Source organism: Acinonyx jubatus, chromosome B4, assembly GCF_027475565.1.
Source record: "Acinonyx jubatus isolate Ajub_Pintada_27869175 chromosome B4, VMU_Ajub_asm_v1.0, whole genome shotgun sequence".
Lineage (NCBI taxonomy): Eukaryota > Metazoa > Chordata > Mammalia > Carnivora > Felidae > Acinonyx > Acinonyx jubatus.
The window spans coordinates 65,861,196-65,884,302 of NC_069387.1; the positions used below are offsets into that span (position 1 = coordinate 65,861,196).

At 36.7% G+C, this 23,107-nt stretch overlaps 2 protein-coding genes across 3 annotated transcripts in view; one reads left to right on the forward strand and one right to left on the reverse strand.

Annotated features, from left to right (window-relative positions):
• ABCD2 (ATP binding cassette subfamily D member 2) overlaps window positions 1-9,856 on the reverse strand; it is a 68,029-nt gene extending 58,173 nt beyond the window's left edge. Inside the window, exons 1-2 of the mRNA XM_015085074.3 lie at window positions 8,714-9,856; window positions 6,960-7,140 (exon numbers count right to left, since the gene is read on the reverse strand). Of these exons, the coding sequence (XP_014940560.1) occupies window positions 6,960-7,140; window positions 8,714-9,652 (1,120 nt within the window). The 5' untranslated portion in view covers window positions 9,653-9,856. The remainder of the gene's footprint in view (window positions 1-6,959; window positions 7,141-8,713) is intronic.
• CB4H12orf40 (chromosome B4 C12orf40 homolog) overlaps window positions 1-23,107 on the forward strand; it is a 165,483-nt gene that overhangs the window by 63,682 nt on the left and 78,694 nt on the right. The window contains exon 1 of one of the 2 annotated variants that reach the window (XM_053226124.1): window positions 13,395-14,299. The exons of the other annotated variant lie outside the window; for it this stretch is intronic. Within the exon in view, the coding sequence (XP_053082099.1) occupies window positions 14,277-14,299 (23 nt within the window). The 5' untranslated portion in view covers window positions 13,395-14,276. Of the gene's footprint in view, window positions 1-13,394; window positions 14,300-23,107 lie in introns of those variants that run through there. 2 annotated transcript variants of the gene reach the window in all.

The following is a 23,107-nucleotide window of genomic DNA, read 5'->3' on the forward strand; positions in this document are numbered from 1 at the left end:
AAAAAACTTATTGGCGCTTCATAAGAAGAGCTATCTAGGGTGCCTGGGTGGCTCAGTTGGTTAGGTGTCCGACTTCAGCTCATGTCATGATCTCGAGGTTTGTGAGTTCGAGCCCTGCACTGGGCCCCACATCGGGCTCTGTGCTGACAGCTCAGAGTCTGGAGCCTGCTTTGGATTCTGTCTCCCTCTCTTTCTCTGCCTCTCCCCTACTTGTGCTCTGTCTCTCTCTCTTTCTCTCTCAAAAATAAACATTAAAGAAACAAGAAAAGAAAAGAATAATAGTTAAAATGAAAAAAAACAAAGTAACTTATTCATGAGTTGGAGCCCAGTGTCAGGCTCTGTGTTGGCAGCTCAGAGCCTGGAACCTGCTTCAGATTCTGTGTCTCCCTTTCTCCCTGTCCCTCCCCCAACTTATGCGCGCACATGCACGTGCACGCGCTCTCTCTCTCTCAAAAATAAACACTAAAAAATTTTTTTAGAAAGAAAAGCTATCCAAATGGCCAATAAACAAAAAGTGCTTAATCTCTTGGGGCCTGGGTGGCTCAGTCAGTTGAGCGTCTGACTTAGGCTCAGGTCATGATCTCGCGGTTTGTGAGTTCAAGCCCTGCCTCCGGCTCTGTGCTGACAGCTGGAGCCTGGAGCCTGCTTCGGATTCTGTGTCTCCTCCTCTCTCTGCCTCTCCCCTGCTCATGCTCTGTCTCTCTGTCTCTCAATAATAGATAAATGTTAAAAAAAAAAAAAGTGCTTAATTTCATTAGTCATCAGAGAAATGCAAACTAAGGCCACAGTGATTTACGACTATGCCTAAAATGAAAAAGACTGACATCAAACATCGACAAAGATGTGGAGCAACTAGAACTCCTATGTGTACTGTATGATACTATTTATACAAGTTTCAAACCCAGCAAACACTAATGAATGGTCAGTAGAATAATTGCCTTTACTGGGGCATACTGGGAACAGGAGTAAGTGGGACTGGGGACACGGGGCTGAAGATGGGAATAAAACTAGCAGGGAGCATGGGGGATTCTGGGATGTAGGTAAGTTTCTATTTCTTGGGAGTGGTAATTATTTATATTTGTTAACTTTGTGACAGTTCATTGAGTGGTACACTAATGATCGGGTCCTTTACTGCATGTATGTTATACTTTAAAAATTATAGCTATGTAATAGGCATAGCTAATTACAGCTAAAAAAGTATGCCTTTTGTATGTTTTGGTAATTATTGTTACAATAAATTGGTCAACAGGAGAGGAATTACATCCAAATTGACCCATAATATAAAATTATATTCCAATGATTTGACATTAGAATATGAGACACTAACACAACAGGAGTTATAACTATGATTTTGTGGGAGGTACACTTTAGGAATAAAAAACATCACCCATGTTACTAGGTGATGATAGAGTTTAGTTCAATTCTTAAACGCAGTATCTGTCAGTTACTATTTCTGCTCTGTCGCCTTACACTAGCAGACCACCAACAGGCAGGTACTACCCGTAGTGCTAGCGGCTTAGAAGCTTGCTTCCCTGTTACATGCCTGTGATAAGATCTGGTAGGAGAGAAATAAAGTAGCTTTCTTTGGCCTTGCCCAGAACTGTTCTTGATATGAACAGAAGAAAAAGGCCTATAACATTAAAAAATTGAGATGATACCAGGTGGCCAACAGACATATGAAAAGATGCTCAAAAATCACTCATCATGGAGGAAATGCAAGTCCAAAGTACAATGAGATATCACATCATACCCATCAGAATGGCTAAAATCCAAACACAAGAAACAGCAAGTGTTGGCAAGGATGTGGAAAAAAGGAACCCTTTTATACTATTGGGGGGATGCAAACTGGCACAGTCACAATGGACAACAGTATGGAGTTTCCTCAAAAAAACGAAAATAGAACTACCCTATAATCCAGTAATTGTACTCCTGGGTATTTACCCAAACAATACAAAAACACTAATTTAAAGGGATACATGCATTCCTATGTTTACAGCAGCATTATTTACAATAACCAAATCATGGAAGCAGCCCAAGTATCCATTGATTAATGACTGGATGTGGTATGTACACACAATGGAATATTATTCAGCCATAAGAGAAGAATGAAATCCTGCCACTTGCAACAATATGGATGGAGCTAGAGAGTAAAATGCTAAGCGAAATAAGTCAGAGAAAGACAAGTACTGTATGATTTCACTCATATGTGAATTTAAGAAATTAAATAAATGAGTAAAGGTAAAAAAAAAAAAAGAGAGAGAGAGAGAGAGACAAACCATGAAACAAACTCTTAACTATAGAGAACAAAGTGATGGTTACCAGAGGGGAGGTGGTTGGGGGGGATGGGTGAAATAGGTGCTGGGGATTAAGGAGTGCACTTGTCATAACGAGCCCTGGGTGATGTATGAAATTGTTGAATCACAATATTGTACACATGAAACTAATATAACACTGTATGTTAACTACACTGGAAGTTAAAATAAAAAAAAATTCGAGATTTTCTTCATAGCATTTCAATCTCTCTTTTGACACCAGATAAAAGTAATATCCTCTAAAAAATAAAATAGAAAATATACATAATTAACTATATCAGTGCTTCTTTTTCAACCATATGGCCACATGATTACTTAGTGTCAAACTAAGTTAAATCCCTTCTAGAGCAAGTTCCAGTATCTAATATGGAGGCCACATGGTGACAGGGGAAAACATAGCGCACTAGGAATTATGGAGTGCCTTCCATCCTTAGTGCTTCCACTAACCATTTGTGTGAATGTAGGCAATTCTGGGGCTCCAGAATAGATGACTTGGAAGCTCCTCTTCCGATGTGAAAATAGCATGATTCTGTATGCAATTTTGTAATGGGAACTTGAACATAAACATAATCCTGCCCTTACCAGAGGATTTCACTTAAAGCTGTAAGTAAATGGTATAACAAAACTACTACAGAACTATTTTCCTTTTCTCCTCCAAAAAAAAAAAAAAAAAAGAAAGAAAGAAAGAAAGAAAGGAAGAAAGAAAAATCGTGCATGCTCCTATACTTCTGATTTCCTAATCATTTCCAAATGCTTTGCTCCTTTAACTATGAGAACCATGCCAGCAAACATCTATTGAGCATTTCTTATGAGGCAGGGAATATTCTAAGTTTTACGTATGTCAGTTTTAATCCTCATAACAACCCTGCTATAATTTCCCCCATTTTGGAAATGAGAAAATTGAAGCACAAAAAAGTTAAATGATTTGCCTGTAGTCACAGCTTTACCTAGTAAGCAAAAGGGCCAGCATTTGAACCCAGAAAATCTGACTCCAGTGCCCACATGTTAAGAATATAATAAATATTAACAATTGCTTCCACCTAAGCTTTTACTATTTGCCAAGGACTGTTTCTTTTTTTTTTTCTTTTAATTTTCTTTTTTTAATTTACATCCAAATTAGTTAGCATATAGTGCAACAATGATTTCAGGAGTAGATTCCTTAATTCCCCTTACCCATTTAGCCCATCCCCCCTCCCACAACCGTTCCAGTAACCCTCTGTTTGTTGCCAAGGACTGTTTCAAAGCACATTAAATACTTTACATATAATTTCATAACAATTCTGTAAGATATATATTCTTATCCCTATAGTTAAGATGAGAAAACTGGGACATAGAAAGCTTATGTAACTTTCTCAAGGATGGTTAAGTATTAAACAGCAGAGTGAAAATTTGAGCAGTGGCCTGCTTCTTTCTTCATTCTATCTTTTCTCTATCCTACTTTTTCTCCTTTCTCTTTGTCATTCCTCTCTTTTTATAAAAAGTTTATTTATTTTGAGAGAGAGAGAGAGAGCACAAGTGAGTGAGAGAAGGGTAGAGAGAGAGGGAGAGAGAGAATCCCCAGCAGGCTCTGTGCTGTCAGCACAGAGCCCAACTTGGGGCTCCATCCCATGAACTCTGAGATCATGACGTGAGCTGAAATCAAGAGCCAGATGCTTAACCGACAGACAATTAGGCATGCCTGCCATTCCTCTCTTATTCACCCATTTCTTTTCATGTCTTTTTGTCTTAAAATATACAGTATCATGTACTTAATTCATCTCTAACATAAAGGGCAATGCAGGGCATAAGTGTAAATTAAGATTAAAGACAAGAGTAGAATATAGGGTATGTAATTCCAAGACCCAAGGGCTCAAAGCTATGTCATTATCTAAAAAAATAAATAAATAGGGGCGCCTGGGTGGCTAAGTCAGTTAAGCATCTGACTTCGGCCCAAGTCATGACTCAGGGTTCATGAGTTCGAGCCGCACGTTGGGCTCTGTGCTAACAGCTCAGAGCCTGGAGCCTGCTTTGGATTCTGTGTCTCCCTTTCTCTCTGCCCATGCCCCACTCGCACTCTGTCTCTGTCAAAAATAAATAAACATTAAAAAAATAGATAAATCATTTTGAGTAAAATGGTAAGCTAATATTTTTGTGTGTTAAATCATTGTAGGTCAAGTACATTTAGTAAAAATATACATCTAAACATAAGCATCATACAGTAACTTTAGAAGTTACAGAAAATATTGAAGCATACTTTTTTTTTCATTTTTTTTTCAATATATGAAGTTTATTGTCAAATTGGTTTCCATACAACACCCAGTGGAAGCATACTCTTATAATGTTGACCTGTGAATTCATTTTTTGTGTATTTAATTGTCATATTGCTTCTCTTTGTATAAAATTTTCTTTTAAAAGAAACTTTAAGGGGCACCTGGGTGGCTCAGTCGGTTAAGCGTCCGACTTCGGCTCAGGTCCTGATCTCATGGTTTGTGAGTTCAAGCCCTGCATTGGGCTCTGGGCTGACAACTTGGAGCCTGGAGCCTGTTTCAGATTCTGTGTCTCCCTCTCTCTCTCTGCCCCTCCCCTGCTCATGCTCTGTCTTTCTCTGTCTTAAAAATAAATAAGCATTAAAAAAAAATTTGAAAAGAAGCTTTGAGAATTACTTTGTTCATTTGCATAAATGTAATCATTATCATAATTTCTATTTAAAATTTTAATGTTGTTTCTTTAGTTTAATAAGGCATTTTTTAGAATTTATAGGGTTTATTTTTAAATATCTTATTACATCACCTATGAAAGTAAGATTGTTAGATTCTTTGCATACATTGTTTACTTCCAACTGGTCTCTGTAGGGTTAATTTGTCACCCACTAATAGCTGCATTTTCTCTGTTCTTTGTTGAATACTCCAGGGTTTTCTAATAAGACCAATGTTTCTAAGGACTAATAGAACTACCATTATCTCATCATTGGGGTTGTCTCTAATATTCCTCATATATGAAACCTTAAAAATACCCCTACATTTAAAGAGACTTACTACAAATATCTGATAATTTTGTCAAGTTTCTTAGTAAAACTAATCTTAAGACCATAGGTTTTGAAGTGTCTTTTTTTCTCTAATACTCTTTTGAAAAGTAATTTATTTTATTTCATTACGGAAGGATTAAGTCTAAAAATATTATTACTAACAATACCTTTTTCAATATAAACTTATTAAAATGATTTTTTTAATAAAATTTTAAAACAGATAAAAGTCACTTTCCCTAGCAGTCTAAATGCACTAGCTATTAGACAGTTAAGTTGTGGAGTTTATTTGGTATATGTATAGCACTCATCACAAGGAATTGACGAATCTAAATTTACTAAAGTGAACAATTTTAGGTTAAGAATGACCCAAATTTGACAAATATTTTTGTAAGAATTGCTTAAAGCATTGAAGCACTGTTTCAAAACATTAAAGAAAAGGTAATTTTGTACTTGTTTTTATTAGACGACTTCCAATGAATAACTATTGATTCTCAATTCCATACCAAAAATAACTGTAACTATTCTGTTACACTATATTCTGTTATACTATTCTTAGTGTTGCCTTTTGTTTTCTAGGTAATAATTATCACCATGTATCAAGAACATCAAGAGTATGCTCTGTACTGTAAAAACATTATTTTACTAAAGTCTCACAATTCTCTGAAGTAGTGCTTCTGATTTTCATTTTATAGATGAGAAAATTAAGTTTTAGAATGTTTAATTAACGTGACGAAGAGGATGCAGGCAAGAAGAGGGAAAGCCAAGAGTTGTCTTACTAAAAGCCCATGTTTTTCTCTAGTGCCTTCAACACCAAGGCCCATTTTGGTCGAGTGGTTTCTAAAGAGGAAGGGGAATATTTTATATCAGTGGAAGAGCAGAAAATGATACTTCTTTAATTAATTCTCTCCTGTCCCTGCCAATTACAACCCAAACTCCCATCTTAGGTATTACACAACATTTTAATGTTGTCCTTCTTGCCCTTATATTTTTCATTTATTCCAAAGGATGAAAATGTTGGCAAAAACCATTGAGATGGTGATAGAATAGAATTAGATGCCTGCAACTTGCCAACTCCTACTTCCACAATGCCACTAAATCATGCTACCGAGGAAATTATCTCGGTAGAGATAGACCTTGCTCTATGGCATGAAACACTCCTTGAAACAATATTCCTGGTTCCTTCATGTAGTCAACCAGTTCTTCAAATCACAAATCAGGACTAATCCAGTTATAGAATATCTATAGACTAAACGCATAGGATGTTCAGAACTGAAGTTTACAACACATGCGGAAAACTTGTATAATACTCTTTTTGAAGGTATTAATTTGCTTTGAATTTAAATGCAAACTAGGGAATCATTTTGTATTAGGCAGAATAATTAAGATTGCTCAAGGTCAACTTCCAGAAACACTGCATCAGAGATCTCTGAAATATCTCAGAACTAGAAAGGTGTTTTGAGACACTTCTTTTCATATTGCTGGTCTTATTATTGGATGTTGCAAAGTCTGCCATTGTTTCTGACCAATAAATGACCATAGAATAATGACTATATACACAGTTTCACTCACACAAAACCAGCAGTGACACCTTCAAGAGAAATAATCTTAAACATATAGTTGAGATTGAGCATAAATGCCATTACCACCATCGGCAAAGCCAGTTGCAGTGATAATAGGTACAGCCACCATAATTAGTCCACTGCTGCTCCAAACATACTTCATCAAGAATTGCTCTATCATGATATACCACAAACGTTTGGATAAGATGAGGTTCATTTGATCTGCTAAAGCTTTGTAACTTTTCTGGAGTTGCTTCATTTCTACCTATGGAGGGAAACAGAGATAAGAATTAACTCAGCGTGAGCCATAAAATTAAATACTGTATGTTTGAGGACTTTTTAAAAAGATAAGTACATATTATTTTGTCTTACTTAGGATATTATTATCTACGATCTAACAATGAATAAATATAGATCACTATCAGAATTAGTCATTATTTTTTAATTTTGGTCACACCTGTATTATTTTTAAAAAACCATGATACTCAGTCAATAGAATATTAAGTATAAAATACATATAACTGATTTACAATTATTATTTCAAAATTATATATATAGAATGTTAAGATTAAATAATATCCTGTAAGACATGAATAAGCAATGTTAGAACCTTATCTTTCTTGATCACACCAAAAATACCTAAAAATAAAGATGTGACACATATACGTGTAATTAGACTCCATTTTTGAACTAACTCAATTTACTGGATTTTGTCTTAAATGCAAGAAGCCTACAACATGCTATAATTTACATCACTGAGTTCAATGATTCAAGAGGAATGACCAATCAGTATGATTAATATAACGCATGAGACCAATTTTCAAGTGGCAGTAAAAGTCCTAAATTTGCTTTAAATTTTCTTCTTCAGGTTGCTGTTACTTTAAAAGTATTTTGATAATTGATGATGCTTCAAAAATTAAATAATGCTGCTTGGTAATTAAAATACCATCTTCAATTTTAGAATTCCTTAATATTTCATTTGTGAAGTCATTTGTGTTAAGATTTCAGATTCATCACCTTAAAAATTTCCATCATACTTAATATTCTGAAGTTACTTTAATGCACTGCCTGCTTATGTAATTAGGCTAACTATTTTAGGGATCTGCTTCATGTTGAAAATCTTTAATATTTAAAAATAACATTCTGGAACTCTTTTTCTCATCCTCATTTTCTTCTCTAATCTTAGCTTTTCCCTGAAAGCTAGACAAAATTTCATTTCACTGCCTCTTTTTATTTGTGTCAAAATATGGTACTGAACAGTAACTAATAGTAATGCAAATGCTATTTGTGAGACACATTCTCCTGCAATTCTTAGGACTGAAGTCAGTCCATTGACCAGGCAGGCAAAATTGTCAAACTTGTCTTTCATGTAAAAGCATCGGGTTTGTTTTTTTTTTTTCCCCTTCTAGAAAAACAAAAGAACAACAACAACAAGAATACCATCCTAAATTTTCCATCCCAATGGAAATGTGTTTACTTAGTTTCCAAACAAACATTTTCTTCTAATGCTCTCGGACTAGTTAGAATTTTTAGTTTTAAGAAAATGCTTTAGAGAAAATTCTGAGCATATTTGGGTACCTGAGGCTAAGCAGGCTGTTTTTTAGATTGTTGGATATCTTATTCTTATGACACTTTAGAGAAGTTTGCACTCCATAGTTCTTTAACAGCTTGTAATTGGAAAGGTAAGGAAGCATATACTTCAATACAGGTTTAGACGTCATAGAAATCTAAAACGCTAAAGAAGTGGGTCCATCGACAGTACAACAGATGGTATCTAGCACTGCAGTGGCAGCTGGAAGAGTCTCACATTTCACCCATCACCTTAATTTCTATCTTACCTTATGTCCTCTGTAAAAGGCAATTTCTTCAACATTGGCTATAATTCTGGAGTGCACATACCGCAAATAGCCTTTTCTGTGAGCTTCTTCAGCCACCAATTTGCCAAATTTGGGAGAGCAAGCTTTCAAAACTCTAGCAGTGGCATATACCACAAGTCCCGCTAATAGGGTGGGCCCAATTGGGCTCGCTCCTCTGGATGTAGCAGTCTGGATAAGCGTATAGGAGGTCAAGATTACATCTAAAATAGGCTTGGTCAGATTGGAGTACAAGTGAGCCACAGACTGGGAGAACATCATAATATCCTCAGTAAGAGACTGGTCAGGGTTTGCCAGCCTCCCATCCATATTGATCACCTTATAATAAGTCTGATTTGTAAAATAGGTTTCATAGGCATGGTCTACCAGGCGAGTTCTGAAGGCCAAAGCCAATTTGCACTCCAGGTACCTTATTGCACTGTTAACAAAGGTGGCAGGGATGGCAATCATAAGCCACTTGATTAATTTGATGATGAAAGTTCGAGGCTTCTTTTCCACAATGCTTTTCACGATTTTTCCATCCAGACCAGCCACATAGATCGATAGAAAGGTTCTTGAGATTAGAGCCACTGAGTGAAGGCAGAGCCAGCCTGTTTCAGTGGTCACAAGTTTTGGAAAGAGAATTTTACGAAGTTCTAGTAGCTGTTTGAAAAAATCTGCATTCACTCCAGGACAAGGTTTTTTACAAGTGTTCTCGGTGCAATGCAGTATTTCTCTGTTCTCTGCAGCCGGGTAAACTGCTTCTTTTTTCTTCCTGTGGCCAGATTGCTTTAAACGCTTGCCAATGACGGGATAGAGTGTTTTCAGAGCATATGCCGCAGCCACCAGGCAGGCAGCCCTTTTAGCAGCACTCGATCTGGTCCATTTCACCCGATCAGCTGCTGCATTTAGCATATTTGTCATTTTCCCAGTTACCCAAACCGGCTTCAAAAAGAATTGGTTTTAAAAGATCATGCTCCGCGGGAATCCCCAGCAAATGTTTCAGAAAGTCCTACAGCGTTCCATAGTCTGCAGCATTTCTCCTCTTCCGTTGTTTTTGTTTTTGTTTTTGTTTTAATTTTGTTCTGCTGTGACAGATGCAGCAGACCTCAGACTCCACTGCATCTACGGGGATGAATCTCTCAGAAGCTCAAGCTGCACCAAGCCGCCCCAGGCTCCTCCCTCTCAGGCTCCTCATTGGCTGGCAAAGCGGTGGGACCTTGGAATCCTCGCTGCCTCCCTTTGAACCTTGAAAATGAGGAGAGAGCAAAACGAATTACATCCTTAACCGGGAGTTCAAAGAGTTAAATGTCTATTTTTGGAGAGGTCGAATCAGGGCAGCTGCTGGCGACAAAACCTGCCCTTGCTACTGAGCATGCTCAGCGTCACTTAGAAACCCACAGAAGTTTCAGGATATACGTCTCTTCTCTAAGGTTTTAGTGGATACCACAAGGGGAAGAGCAAAAAGGAAGGGAGATTTTCAAGAGCTGTAAAACGAGATGAGGGAGAAGGAACGAGGGAAATGGGGGAGGAGGGACAAGAGTGTCAACATAAAGAGTCTGAAAAGAGTATTGAATGAATCTAAAATGGAGAGAAAAGAAAGTGACAAGTGTGGAGGCCACTGGAAAAAACAAAGTATCAAATACTTAGATATGATCTTTGGTGCCGCTGCCCCAACCCCCATTTTGTTTTTTTCTGTGATTCCACATGAAGTCCTAGAACCTATCAGACAAGTTGTATTTGAGGATATATTCCTTTTTGTGGGTTTTTTGTTTTGTTTTGTTTTGTTGGGGGGGTGTTTGTTTGTTTTTGGTAAATAGAAGTCTTCTGTAGTATAAAAAATAATTATTTGCTATACTCCCATCCGTATGTTTACTTGTCCTTATAGTAAAAATCTTCCTACTCCATAACGGCTATTTTTAGCAATGGAGCATATTTATTTACAATGTAACTATTAAATAAACGAGTGCAAGGTTTCACTTCTATCTCCTTCCTTGTGTCCTTTAGATAGTTGTTACTTGGAGGTATGTGACTCTATAATCAAAAGTTAACCATTTGGGAATCCAACCCCAGTTAGATGGTAGAAATAGCTTCTCGAGAACCTTATTTTTAAGAGATTTTGTTTGTTTGTTTGTTTGTTTTGTCTTTTTCTAGCTTTTGTTAAGGCTTTGAGATAATTTGATTACTTCCCACTTCCATTTTTGTTATTTGATAATAACCAAGAGCATTAAAAAAATTCTCTACATCACGAATGGAGGACTTAAACTGCTAAATAGCCAAGCAAAATTTTGCATATTTAAAAAAAATGTAAAGGGCCTTTTTTTTTTTTTTTTTGGTAAGGATGAGTATATTCTTGAATATGCAAAAACATTTTTGCTTCCCCATCCACCCCCATCCACAACATACATACACATTTCTAGTCATCTGGAAGCCTGGGAAAATATGCATTAAACTAAAATGGAGGTTGGCAAATTACAACCCAAGCAGTGAGCCAAATTTGGCCCTTGAGCCAAGAACAGTTTTTACATTTTAAAGTGGTCAAAAATACATCAAAAGAAGAATAATATTTTGTGATGTGAGACTTTTATGAGGTTTTTATTTCAGCATCCAGAAATAAAGTTTTATTGGAACACAGTCATACCCATTTATTTATTGTTTATTGTTTTCAAGCTACAGTGACAGAATTGGGTAGATAAAACAGAGCCTAAATATTTACTATCTGACCCCCTTCGGAAGAAGTTTCCCAACCTCTGTGATAGACTATATAACCTGTCTCAGTGTTGAATGATTTTCATTTTCATTTTACTATGAGTAAAGAACTATTCTGACTTTTATAAGTAACACTATTCTTAACTTTCCCATGTACCTATATTAATTCCAAGAATCATCACAGGTCTCTTTTCATTTGTTTGCATTCAATTCAGCAAATTTACTAACATGTGAGTGGCAAAGTCATGCAAGTCTCTTTGATAGCTGGCCATATTAGCAGCACAATCATTTCATTAAAATTTACAAAGCCTGTATGTAGAGATTCTAGTGTTAAGGTGGTTATTTTCAACATCTTTTATTCCTAATCTCATGCTTTTCATGTGTCAAAATGAGGCTGTCTTACATTTATAAATTTTAATTCTTTACATCACATCTCCTGACTGTGACAGGGAAGTGGAGGGCCAGGGTAACCTTAAATGGAAGTGACAGGAGGATGTTCAGCCAGGCAGAATATGCTACACAGAGGGATGTGTAGGTCAGAAAAGCAGCCGGCAATCGAGGCAAGTGCCTTACATCACTGGAGGCCAAGCCAATGTATAGAAGGAGCAGTGCAGGGGGAATCTAGAAGCATAGAGCATTAGAGATCCAAATGGGCCCACACTTAATTGTAGGTAGGTCAGTTTACCAACTGATACTGACGCTGAGGTGCAGGAACAAGTTTTTAATGTCTTGGAGCGAAAGACTAGGTATGAGGAAAATAAGATAGAAATTTGGTTGCTAGAATTGTGGTATAAGGAAGGTTGAAAGCCAGTTACTAGAACTGGGGAAAAGGTCAATGTGAGATATGACTTGATGTTGAGCCCCTTAAGTACAGATCTAATTAAAACCATTTAAATTCTACTCCCATGCTTATATATATTCAGGGATATATACAAAACAATAAAACTATATGCTTTAAAAGTGTAAAACATCAGAAATGATTTTTATAATAAAGACATCTACACATAAATAACAATATATATTGTAGATAATATATATGTTGTATGTTTATATAGTAAATCACCAGAAAGTAATTTTTAGTAACAAAGATAAATTAAGGTTTAAGGATTTTAGATGGATTTCCTTTCAACAAATGGTAAGTAGTATTTCATCTGTGCTGTATTCCTTTGTTGAACTGTTTACTGACCCAAGAGATTACCTAATTGCCCTACTGGCCCTAAAACAGCACTGTGTTTGACTCATTATCTATTGATCATGCTAGTCTTATTCATGTGAGGTATAAAACAACACTGAAGATGAGATCTTAGGTCAACATTTCAGCTGTTATAAATAACCACCTAATAATTAGTTCATGAGGAAATGTCTTTTGCTGTGAAGGAAAACCCAGAAAATATCTTGTCTGAAGATGTGTCTCCTAGATTAATTTTTCCTTAGCGTAATTCACCACTTCTACTGCCTCCCTGTGACTGACTGGAAGGAAAGCAGTAACTTTAGTCAGGGAGAAGAGATGGTTATATCCAGCTCCCAGTTCTAGATTTTTTAGTAAATTGGTTAACCTCTCCTTTATGTCCTTTCCACATACAATAATATACCAAAAGTCAGTTAATCTTTTAGCAAGTTATTTTACCCTTTTAGTCAATTTGTTCCTGTTCAAAAGATGTTGAAAGCAGGAAAGGCTAATAACATTGGGTCGTTGCTTCTAACTTAACTGTATGGTTTAGTTACTGAGAATGACCAGCTATACAATGTGGAAGATTGATTTGTTCTGAAATGGCATATTCACTTGGTCTAATTCAAACCAATAATAGATATACTTTGATGAATTTTTATTATAAAAATTGGTATTTATATCATTAAACAAGGCATCTACCCTGGGAGGTAATCCTATTTAAGTACTTATTCCCAATGACTTAATAGAAGATATTTTATATTTGAAATTATGAGATATTCCCTAGGTTAAATTCTGGGAAACAATCTTGACAATTGGGGAACGGGTGGAATTACTTTGTGCATTTTTGGGGGGACAAGAGATTTCTAGTTTCCAGCCAAAATATCATAGAGCAGGTTGTAGGATAAATGTTTTATGAAGATATACAAACATAACACAGAAATGAATAGCAAAATCCAATTTTTGTTTTGAGATTTTTTTTTTTCGTTAAGAAGTTGAGAGTCTTTGGGCCTTTACAGCTTAAATAAAATTTTGATCACTCTCAGAAACTTATAAAAATGTACCGAAGAGTAAATCACCAACGTGCAAGGTTTCTAATAAACAACTGTTTACGGAATATTAAAACCGTATGTGAAAGATATTTAAAGGAACTGGATACAGAGTGATAGATAAGCAGGAATGCAAGCATTATCTTTAGGGTTAGGAATCTTATAACTTTCTCTTTGCCTTCTTTTTCTCCCCCAAGTCTGATCTTTGATCTGAAAAAGAAGGCTGAGACCAATATAGAACTAAATGAAATTATGGTGTGGGTGGCCTGAAACTCTAACCCTGTGGCCACAGTCCGAAACTTCATTTACTTAGGCTTCCCTTGCCTGAGTGGTTAAAACTGCTGATTCCTCTTCCCCTAGGCGGACTGGCTGCTTTCCCACAGGGTCCCTTGCCGCCCTATCAGGCCACTGTCTCCGCAGAAACCGCAGAGGCTTTCGGGAGGCTAACAAGCAGTCAGCCTGGGCGCAGAGGCTGTCGGGAGGCTGGGCCGTCGGCCCTGGGGCGGGGCGGAAGTAGGTGGCCGAGGCCTAATAAATTGGCTGAGGCTGAAGAAGTTGTGGCTCCGTGCACAACCCAGGCATCTGAGCTTCCAGCCTCTGGGGCTTCAGACGTTTCGGGGAGATGAACTGGGTCGGGGGATCCCGGTGAGTTGTGTTGCTGGAGCTTGAGACTGGAGACCTTGAGTCCCTGGACGTTCATTCCCATAATGGCGCCTCTTTCCTAGGCCGTCGAGGGGCGGGGATAGCTTTAGCTGGGGAGAACTTGTAGGCGTGGGTCTTTTCATCGGGAGCCAGGAAGGGCGACCCTAGCCACCACGTCTCTGTTCTTAAACCAAAAGCAAGTGGGCTTCTCCCCGCTGGCTCTTCAAAGGCTTCGCGTGTGGAGCCGCCCACCGTGGGTGAAGCGCTCGGCTCTCCCTCCCAGGTGTCTCACATCTTCCTTCTCTAACGAGGCGTCTCACCGCCTGAGCCCTCTTCTGCCTTCTTCCCGCTCCCCTCGCACTTGGAAAAGGTTTTCTTTCTAGGACTGTATATATTTTTTTCATGAACTTGGACCGTATTGCGGAAAAGACCATTTCCTGCTGCCCCTAAGTTCCTCGGTGGGGAGAGGGGCGGCAGTATCAATCGTATATTTAGTTTGTTTTTTAAAGGGAGGTAAGGTGAACAGTTTCTAATGGCAATAACTCACAAGATAATTTGCGATTTGTTTTGTATTTAGCATTAATCATCTAAAGCGTGATGGGTTGGCAATTTAGTTTTATATAACATGTTCATTCCTATTGGCCTAAAGTCCACTAGGATGGAAATAATGTAGGCCTGTAATTTCATTTGATGAAAAGAATTGTTTCGATTGAAACACTAAACCACTGAATACAATTTTTTTGTCACAGGTGGACCCAGGTGATGTGGTTAGAATGTTACACATTTACATTCTAAGGAATTTTGTAAGGAGAAAGACAGCTTTTGTGTTCACCAAGTATTGTAATTATGCCCAGTAATTTTAGCAGGAGCATTTATCCTGTTGAAGAATATGTTAGCATTGTATGTTAGAAATTTATCTGAATTATTTCTGGCTGGTGTTCTAGCGTCATACTTCCACTTTGGAGAAAACTGAAAATTCACTTACAGGTTTCACAGGATTTTGGTTGATATATGATTATAATTTGATGTTTTTGAATTTGAAATTCTTCAAAATGTGAATAATAAATGAGATTAAATCATTTTACAAATGCTTAAGTACTGTTACAATGTAGGTGCCATTCTGTCCTATATTTAAACTTCTGGCTATTCTAGGAGTAATATTTTAGTTGCTATTAGGAGGACACAAAAGCAAAATACTGCAGGAAAATAGTAGTTGTGTTTCTCAAAATGAGGTAGTGCTGTGCCTGGATGTAGTAAAGTTTTATTTTATTTATTTTGAGAGAGAGAGCATGAGAAGGAGAGGGGCAGAGAGAGGGAGGGAGGGAGGGAGAATCCCAAGCAGGCTCCATGCTGTCAGCGAAGAGCCCCACTTAGGGCTTGAACTCACGAACTGTGAGATCATGATCTGAGCCAAAATCAAAAGTCAGATACTTAACTGACTGAGCTCCCCAGATGCTCTGAAAATATATTTTTAAACTTAAACATGGATACATTATGGAGTAAAGTGCAAAACTCTTGCAATATTACAATAACATATGCAATTTTAGATAAATTTTCTTGGGTGAATGGGCTCCTTAGGTCAAACCCTATATTGGTAATGAAACAATGAGTATCTCCACTTTCTACTATCACAGTAGACAAGGGTGGACAAGATGAGTTGATCATGGTTTATGATCATGAGGCCTGAAGGATCTCAGAATCCAAGACAGTGCTCAGCAACCACTACTAGCTTAATTAGAGCTATTAGAGAATAGACATTTTAATCCATACCCCAGTCCATCTTGAAGTACTTGTTTATTACTCTCTGTTATTAGGATTGGTTTTGGTTGAAAATTTTGAGAACTGTTAAGAACTTCTAGATAAATAATTGGAGAACACTTAGAAAGCTCCATTAGAACTGCTCCCAAAGAGCATTCAACATTAATTAAACAAATAGATTTTCACATGCCTACCTGTTTAGGACATGGTTAAGCCCTACGTGGGGGAGGGGAGTTCAGAAAAGAAAAAGATATAGTTTTGAGCCACAAAAATAATCAGTGGTAGAATGGTGAGAATAGAATTTGGTAAATGACTATTATACTGAAAAGAATAGTTAAATAGCACTTAATAATAAAATGAGCCTTTTTTTTTTAAGGTTATTTATTTTGAGAGAGTGAGTGAGCAAGGGAGGGGAAGAGAGAGGGTGAGAGAATCCCAAGCAGGCTCTGAGTTTACAGTGTGAAGATGCAGGGGTCAATCCCAAGAACTTGATATTATGACCCTATCTGAAACCAAGAGCCAGGTGCCCAACTGACTGAGCCACCCAGCTGCCCCAAAATAAGCTCTGTTCTAAGTGCTTTTTCAAAACTAGCTCATTTACTCTTAACAAGATCCTAATGAGGTGTATACAAATGCTACCCCCAGTTTACTGATGGGGAAACTTACACACTGTTAAATGTTAAGTGATTTGCCTAAGGTCACCCAGCTAATCTGTGGTAGAGTTAGGATTTGAAAACAAAGTGCTTAACCACTCTGTTATGCTGTGTGGGAACATGAGTATTGTAAAAGTGGCACACATAAAGGGCTGTGGATACTTAGGGAACTGAGAAACAAAATTACGTTAAGCCTTGAAAGATAGCAATATTGCACAGAACAAGCATCACAGGGAAACAATGAAGCACAGGTTCTTAAAAGTTGAAAAGTAGGTGCGATAAATAATTAATCAGATTAGAGACCTAGTTTTTAGCAAGGCTTAGAAGAGATGGGTTGAGAGCAGAGGTATTATAGAAACTGAAAGGATTATTCGTTAGACAGCAGGTGGGTCTGCATTAACACAGGAAAACAGGAAGAAGCTTTACAATGTTGTTAAGGGAATTAAAGAAGCAGGCTATAGCAAGTTTATGTTTTGCTCATAGCAATCTGATTGCATACACAAAATAGAAGCAGAATATTCTTGTATATGATAGGAACCGGATATCTGTTAAGTTTAATTGCAGAATCATTTCATGGGAGAATCTTAGGATTGCAAAGGTCTACAATTTTTCTTGGCCTAAAACAAACTTGGCATTTGATTTTTTGCTACTCTTCTGTTTAGGGACTCTATTGGTCATACGTAAAATTTTTTTTATGTGAAATAAAAAAAGGTAAAGAGGTGGTGGCTATGGAAGAAGTAAGCTTCCCTTATTTTCCTTTTTAAAAAGAATGTTTATTTATTTTTGACAGAGAGTGAGCAGGGTGAGGGGCAGAGTGGAAGGAAAGAGAGAGAATCCCAAGCAGGCTCCTTCACTGTCAGCCCAGAGCCTGATGAGGTATTCAATCACATGAACCTGTGAGATCATGAGCTGAGCTGAGATCAGGAGTCAGACACTTAACCAACTGAACCACCCAGGTACCTCTTATCTTCCTTTTTAAAATTACTAAAATTAGGGGTGCCTGGGTGGCTCAGTCAGTTGCGCGTCCGACTTTAGCTCAAGTCATGATCTCACAGTTTGTGAGTTCGAGCCCCATGTCGGGCTCTGTGTTGACGGCTCAGAGCCTGGAGCCTGCTTTGGATTCTGTGTCTGCCTCTCCCCGACTTGTGCTCTGTCTCTCTCTCTCAAAAAAAAAATAAATAAAATGTAAAAAAAAATTGTTTACAATTACTAAAATTGTTTTATTTGGCTTTAATGTTATGGATTGTGGACATTTTTTCAAGATACAACATTTCATTTCAAACAATCTCATTTTGGGTAGAGATTTGGTCTAAGCTGAAAGTAATTTACACCTCTATGATCGCAATTCCCAATCAACTGTCTGAAACTTGCTAATCAGTGATAATGTCAGGTTTTTCAATTTAATGGTCTGTTCTTTCTTTTTTTCCCAAAATTATATTATTTTTTTATTTTAAAATCCACTCCCTCCCTCCCCCCCCCCCGCCCTCACGTCCTTTCTTGACAGAGTTAAAATATTAGTGTCAGTCTTGCCAATTAAAAAAAAAAATTTTTTTTTACTTGTCTGGAAATCATTGACCTACAACTCTAATTCTTGTTTTGTATGATTTATAAGTCACCACTAAGAGCCTGTATTTTTGTAGTCAGGTTGAGGTGTAAATTTGAGACAGAACAGGTATAACTACTGATATTTTTAAGTTTGGAAACGATTCTATTTTCCTGTTTATTCATCACTGACTTGTTTCACCAAATTCATAGCCCCTTAGACATGAAGGTGTTAGGAAGATGGGAGAGGAGGGGAAAATAAAAAGCTGTAGCCAGTCTTTGGGCCACAACATGCCTTTTAGAATGAGCTTGACTGTAGATGGGCTATATAGCACTATATATGAAGTCTAAGGGAAAAAAATTTTAATTAGGGGAAGCTTACTTATTTTAAAATAAAACTTTTTTAATGTTTATTTTGAGAGAGAGTGAGAGTGAGCAGGGAAGGGGCAGAGAGAGAGAGGGGGGCAAAGAGACAATCCCAAACAAGCTCTGCACTGTCAGCACAGAGCCTGACGCAGGGCTTGATCTCACCAACTGAGATCAGGACCTGAGCCGAAATCAAGAATGAGAGGCTTAACCAACTGAGCCACCCAGGTGCCCCTAGGGGAAGTTTATTTTTGTAACTTAGATTGAATAATGCAACCAGTGTCATAAGAGGAACATAGATAAAAGCCTGTTTAAATTTAGGTGAGGGAGAGGTTTGCATTAATAAATGTAGGTCTGGAACATTTGTGCAGAATATTTGTTAAGTGCTGTGGACCAAGCACTGTGCCAGGTGGGCGTGCAAAGTAACAAAATTTAATTGTTTTCTGAGAGATTCGTGTTTTATTGGGGGTGGGGATATGACATGCCATTAGGTTTGAAAACATTTAAGATAAGGGGCCAAAATATATGATTTAAAAAATAGATACTCTGAACGATACAATATAGGATAGTTTTAGCTGAAGCTTTGACAGCCAGAAACAAGTTTAGATGGAGAAAACAAAGAAGCAAATAAACATTACATAAGTAGTTGGAGAAAAAATTATAATATTTAAATATTTAAAAATGTGTATGGGTCTACTTGATGGTGAGGTTGAAAGCCAGACTGAGAAGTTGAAATTTGATCTGTTAGCTACTGAGTCATACAGATTTGGAAGTAATACAATAAAAATGGTATTTTTATGACGGTAGTATTAGTATTTTGTAGTTTGGAATGCAGTGGGAGAAAAACTCTAAGATCGTGATATCAGTTGGGAATCTGATGGGAAAAATTAATACTATTTTTCCGTATTCTGTGATTGTCCAAATCAACAGCAATCCTAACTCACTTGTATGTTTTGGGGGGGAGGGGGGGGCTGTGTGAATTTGGGTTTGTTACTAAACCTCTCTATACAAGGGCAGATCCACGTGGTGAGGAACCTTCTGTATGGAAAAATAATGCAAAATCATGACTGCAGAATTAGATACAGGGCTTGGAAGGGACATTTTTATGTTAAGGCACCTGAAGCTTAACCTTAATTAACTTTACAATAAATTATTTTTATAGTAAATTAGTCTCTGAGCATCCTTTTCCTTATCTGTTAAAGGGGGATAATACTTGCACAGTGAACATTTCCATTTGACTGGTGCAGTCATGATTTATATTATGGTCCTCGTGGCATGTACAGTTTAGCATTTGTCATGGAGTTTTTGTTTTTAACTTTTTAATGTTTATTTTTGAGAGAGAGACAGAGCACGAGTGGGGCAGGGGCAGAGAAAGCGAGACATAGAATCTGAAGCAGGCTCCAGGTTCTGAGCTGTCAGCACAGAGCTGACACGGGCTCAAACCCACGAACCATGAGATCGTGACCTGAGTAGAAGTCAGACACTTAATTGATTGAGCCACCCAGGTGCCCTGATGGGAGTTTTTGTTTTTTAACTAAAGAAACTACCATTACTATTTCTGTTAAAATGAGCCCACATAGATTCAAGGACTGGCCTATTTTTTTAACCTCTGCCATGGTCTGAATTAGTACATGAGCCACGTGTGCCATGAAGAGATTTCTCACTTTAACATGTGGTTAAATCCAAAGACCTGCACTGATAACCCAGGAAAGACACTTCCCAGATCGAAAAATAACCTCTGCTTTTAAAGATAGTGTGGAGGGCACTAGCTGATAATGTGCTGGGACATGCGCAGCTAGGGACAATTAATTTGCCGGTTTGGGTTGTGAAAGTATTAAATGCTGATGTCCCTGCTGGCCACTTGTACCAGCTAGTTGTGCTATTGCATGCTAAAGTCTGAGACATGTGTATAGCTGCCATACCTGGGGGTGGGGTCAATATGAAGCTTGGGAAATTTCAGGTTAGGTGTAAGTGAAATACTTGTAAGGAATACAAGGCTAATCAGTCCTGCCAGAGAGCATATTAAGAGTAATAGGAATATTGTTGCTGTGATGCTTTCTGTCAACTTTTTTTTTTTTAATATTGTTTGGTAATGGTTTTGTAATCTTTTTGTAGCAAGGACCTCACATAAAGGAAAATTAATGCTTAATAATAAATTATGTACTGATACTTTGTTTTCAAATTAAGTTGATGGTGGACTTACCCACAAAAATTTTACCAACATTTAGCATCTCTTATGTTTTATCATTGAGCACATGACAAACCGAATAAACAAAATCTACTGAAAAAGCATCCAGATTTATTTTCAGATTTAGTAGTTATTTTAAGAATATCATCGCGGCAAATAATTTGACACGTGTAACTGCAGAACATTGAAGACAAAATTATATCTGCAGTGATAATATGAATACACATTTGATGGGTTATAGCATCATGTGTAAAACAGGATTCTTACTAAATATTATAACCTGTGTGACTAATATATACTTGGATTGATTGTGGTTTACATATCCCAAGAAGCTTGATATTTTACCGAACAGAAACTGCAGTTTTCAGAATTTCAAACAATTTTATATATGCACAATTAATATAACTGAATTACAGTCTCTAAGACAATACTAATGTTGAAAAAATGCTTTGGTGTGCCATTATAAGCTTTCTCTTTTTGCTGCCTTTCATTAATTGAATGAATTTCATAATCACTTGGGATTTTGAAGAATTACTTTGTAAATTAATGTGTCCTGCATTGTTTTGAACATTTTTGTAAGCAAATATCCTAAATTTTGAAGACATTTTGTTCAAAAACATCTTTATTCAAAATAAATCTTTATTCTATAAATAGAATGGAAAAACTTCAACTTTAGAAGCTTTAGTGAATTATTGAAAATAAAATTTTTATGATTTAATTGGGAATAGCCTGAAATATACATTTAGGTTGAGATATCATTCACTTTCCAAAATCTCTTCCACTATGTGATCAGGAGAGGGCTGCTCATGTTTATCATTACAGCCTGTGACTGTGAAACAATGTTTTCTTTGTGAAAATACTATAAAAATTCAGTCTGCAAGAACTTATTTAAATTAGGCTGTGTATTTTGAGTATTAGATTTCTGCTTTAATTGATTTGACAATTTTTTTTCAATACCTTACCTTTTATAACTCACACATCTCTAAAAACCTTTTTCTTGTATTATAAGAGAAAAATCTATGTAAAAGCCATAATGTTCTAACATATATCATTACTATTCCTAACACATCAGGTAGACCTGTTTTAGTTTTGTGGAAAGCCAATGTAAGTACTTTTTCTAGGCTAGTTACTGTCCTGAATCTTAATAAGTTTGCTGGCTAACAATGTTAGATTATGATGTTTTAGATTAAATTAGTATCAATGTAACATAAGCCATAAACTATTGTTTTTCATTGGTTAGTTATTGCTCTGTTTATTTTATTTACATTTTACACTTTTAATCACACTTAAGATAATATTATAAGATCTTAACAATCTGGAAAGTTTCCTTTGCATGGCACCCTGCCACTAAAAAATAAACTAAGCGGCAAACTAAAAAGCAAAACAAAAGAAACAGAAGCAATTCAATACTGACAAGACATATGACACCCATAGTATTTAATTCATAATGTAGTTTCAATATCTCCTACACCTCCCATGTAAAATGTGTTAGTGTTGTTTTTTTATCTTTCTTTGTCAACCTTATTGTTGTTTTTTTTTTAAGGAAGTATTTCTTTAGCCTTTTCCTTTAAATATGTTCTTACTAGAAAGAATAGCAAGGGGCAGAATACTCATGATAAAAGCATACTTTTATTTCTTAGTGTGTTTCTGTGTCTCTCTGTCCCCCTTTTCCACCTTCCCCTCCTTCTATCTCTTCTTTCCCTCCCTGAATCTTTTTACACCTATTTTACTTTATTCTTTCTTACAAAGAATTATGTAACAAATATCCATACTCCTGCTCTCCAGAATTAATAACCTGTAGAGTGTTCTATGAAGGGTTATGACCTACTACTGATTTCCTTTTAGTATGTAGCCACAAAGGCAACTAATACTGTTCATCCTCTTATTGAAAGAGATGGTTACAATAGCTTTCTTTAAAAGTCTACTTTCTTGAATAAAGGAATGATTGCTATTAAAAAAATGAGCCTCATTTTCACTGCCCCACTTCTAATAACTGGTAATTTAAATTTTAAGGCAAAAACTAGAGAAACTCTTAAAGTTATTTTTTTATAAAGTACATATAAATTTCATGAAGAAACTTGCATATAATTAAGGCCTTGAAGGTATTGAAAGTTTTGAATGCAGAAGTGTGGTGGGGAAAAAAATAAGTGTGATGGGAGGAGTGTCCATATATGGAGGAGAAAATTGTATATTTTAATTTGGTTGGGTGTTGGAATACATGAAGTAGAAGAACAGAAACAAGTTTGAAATCTGAGTTGGGAACAGACTATGGAAGCCATGTCCCTAAATGATAATCGGAGATGG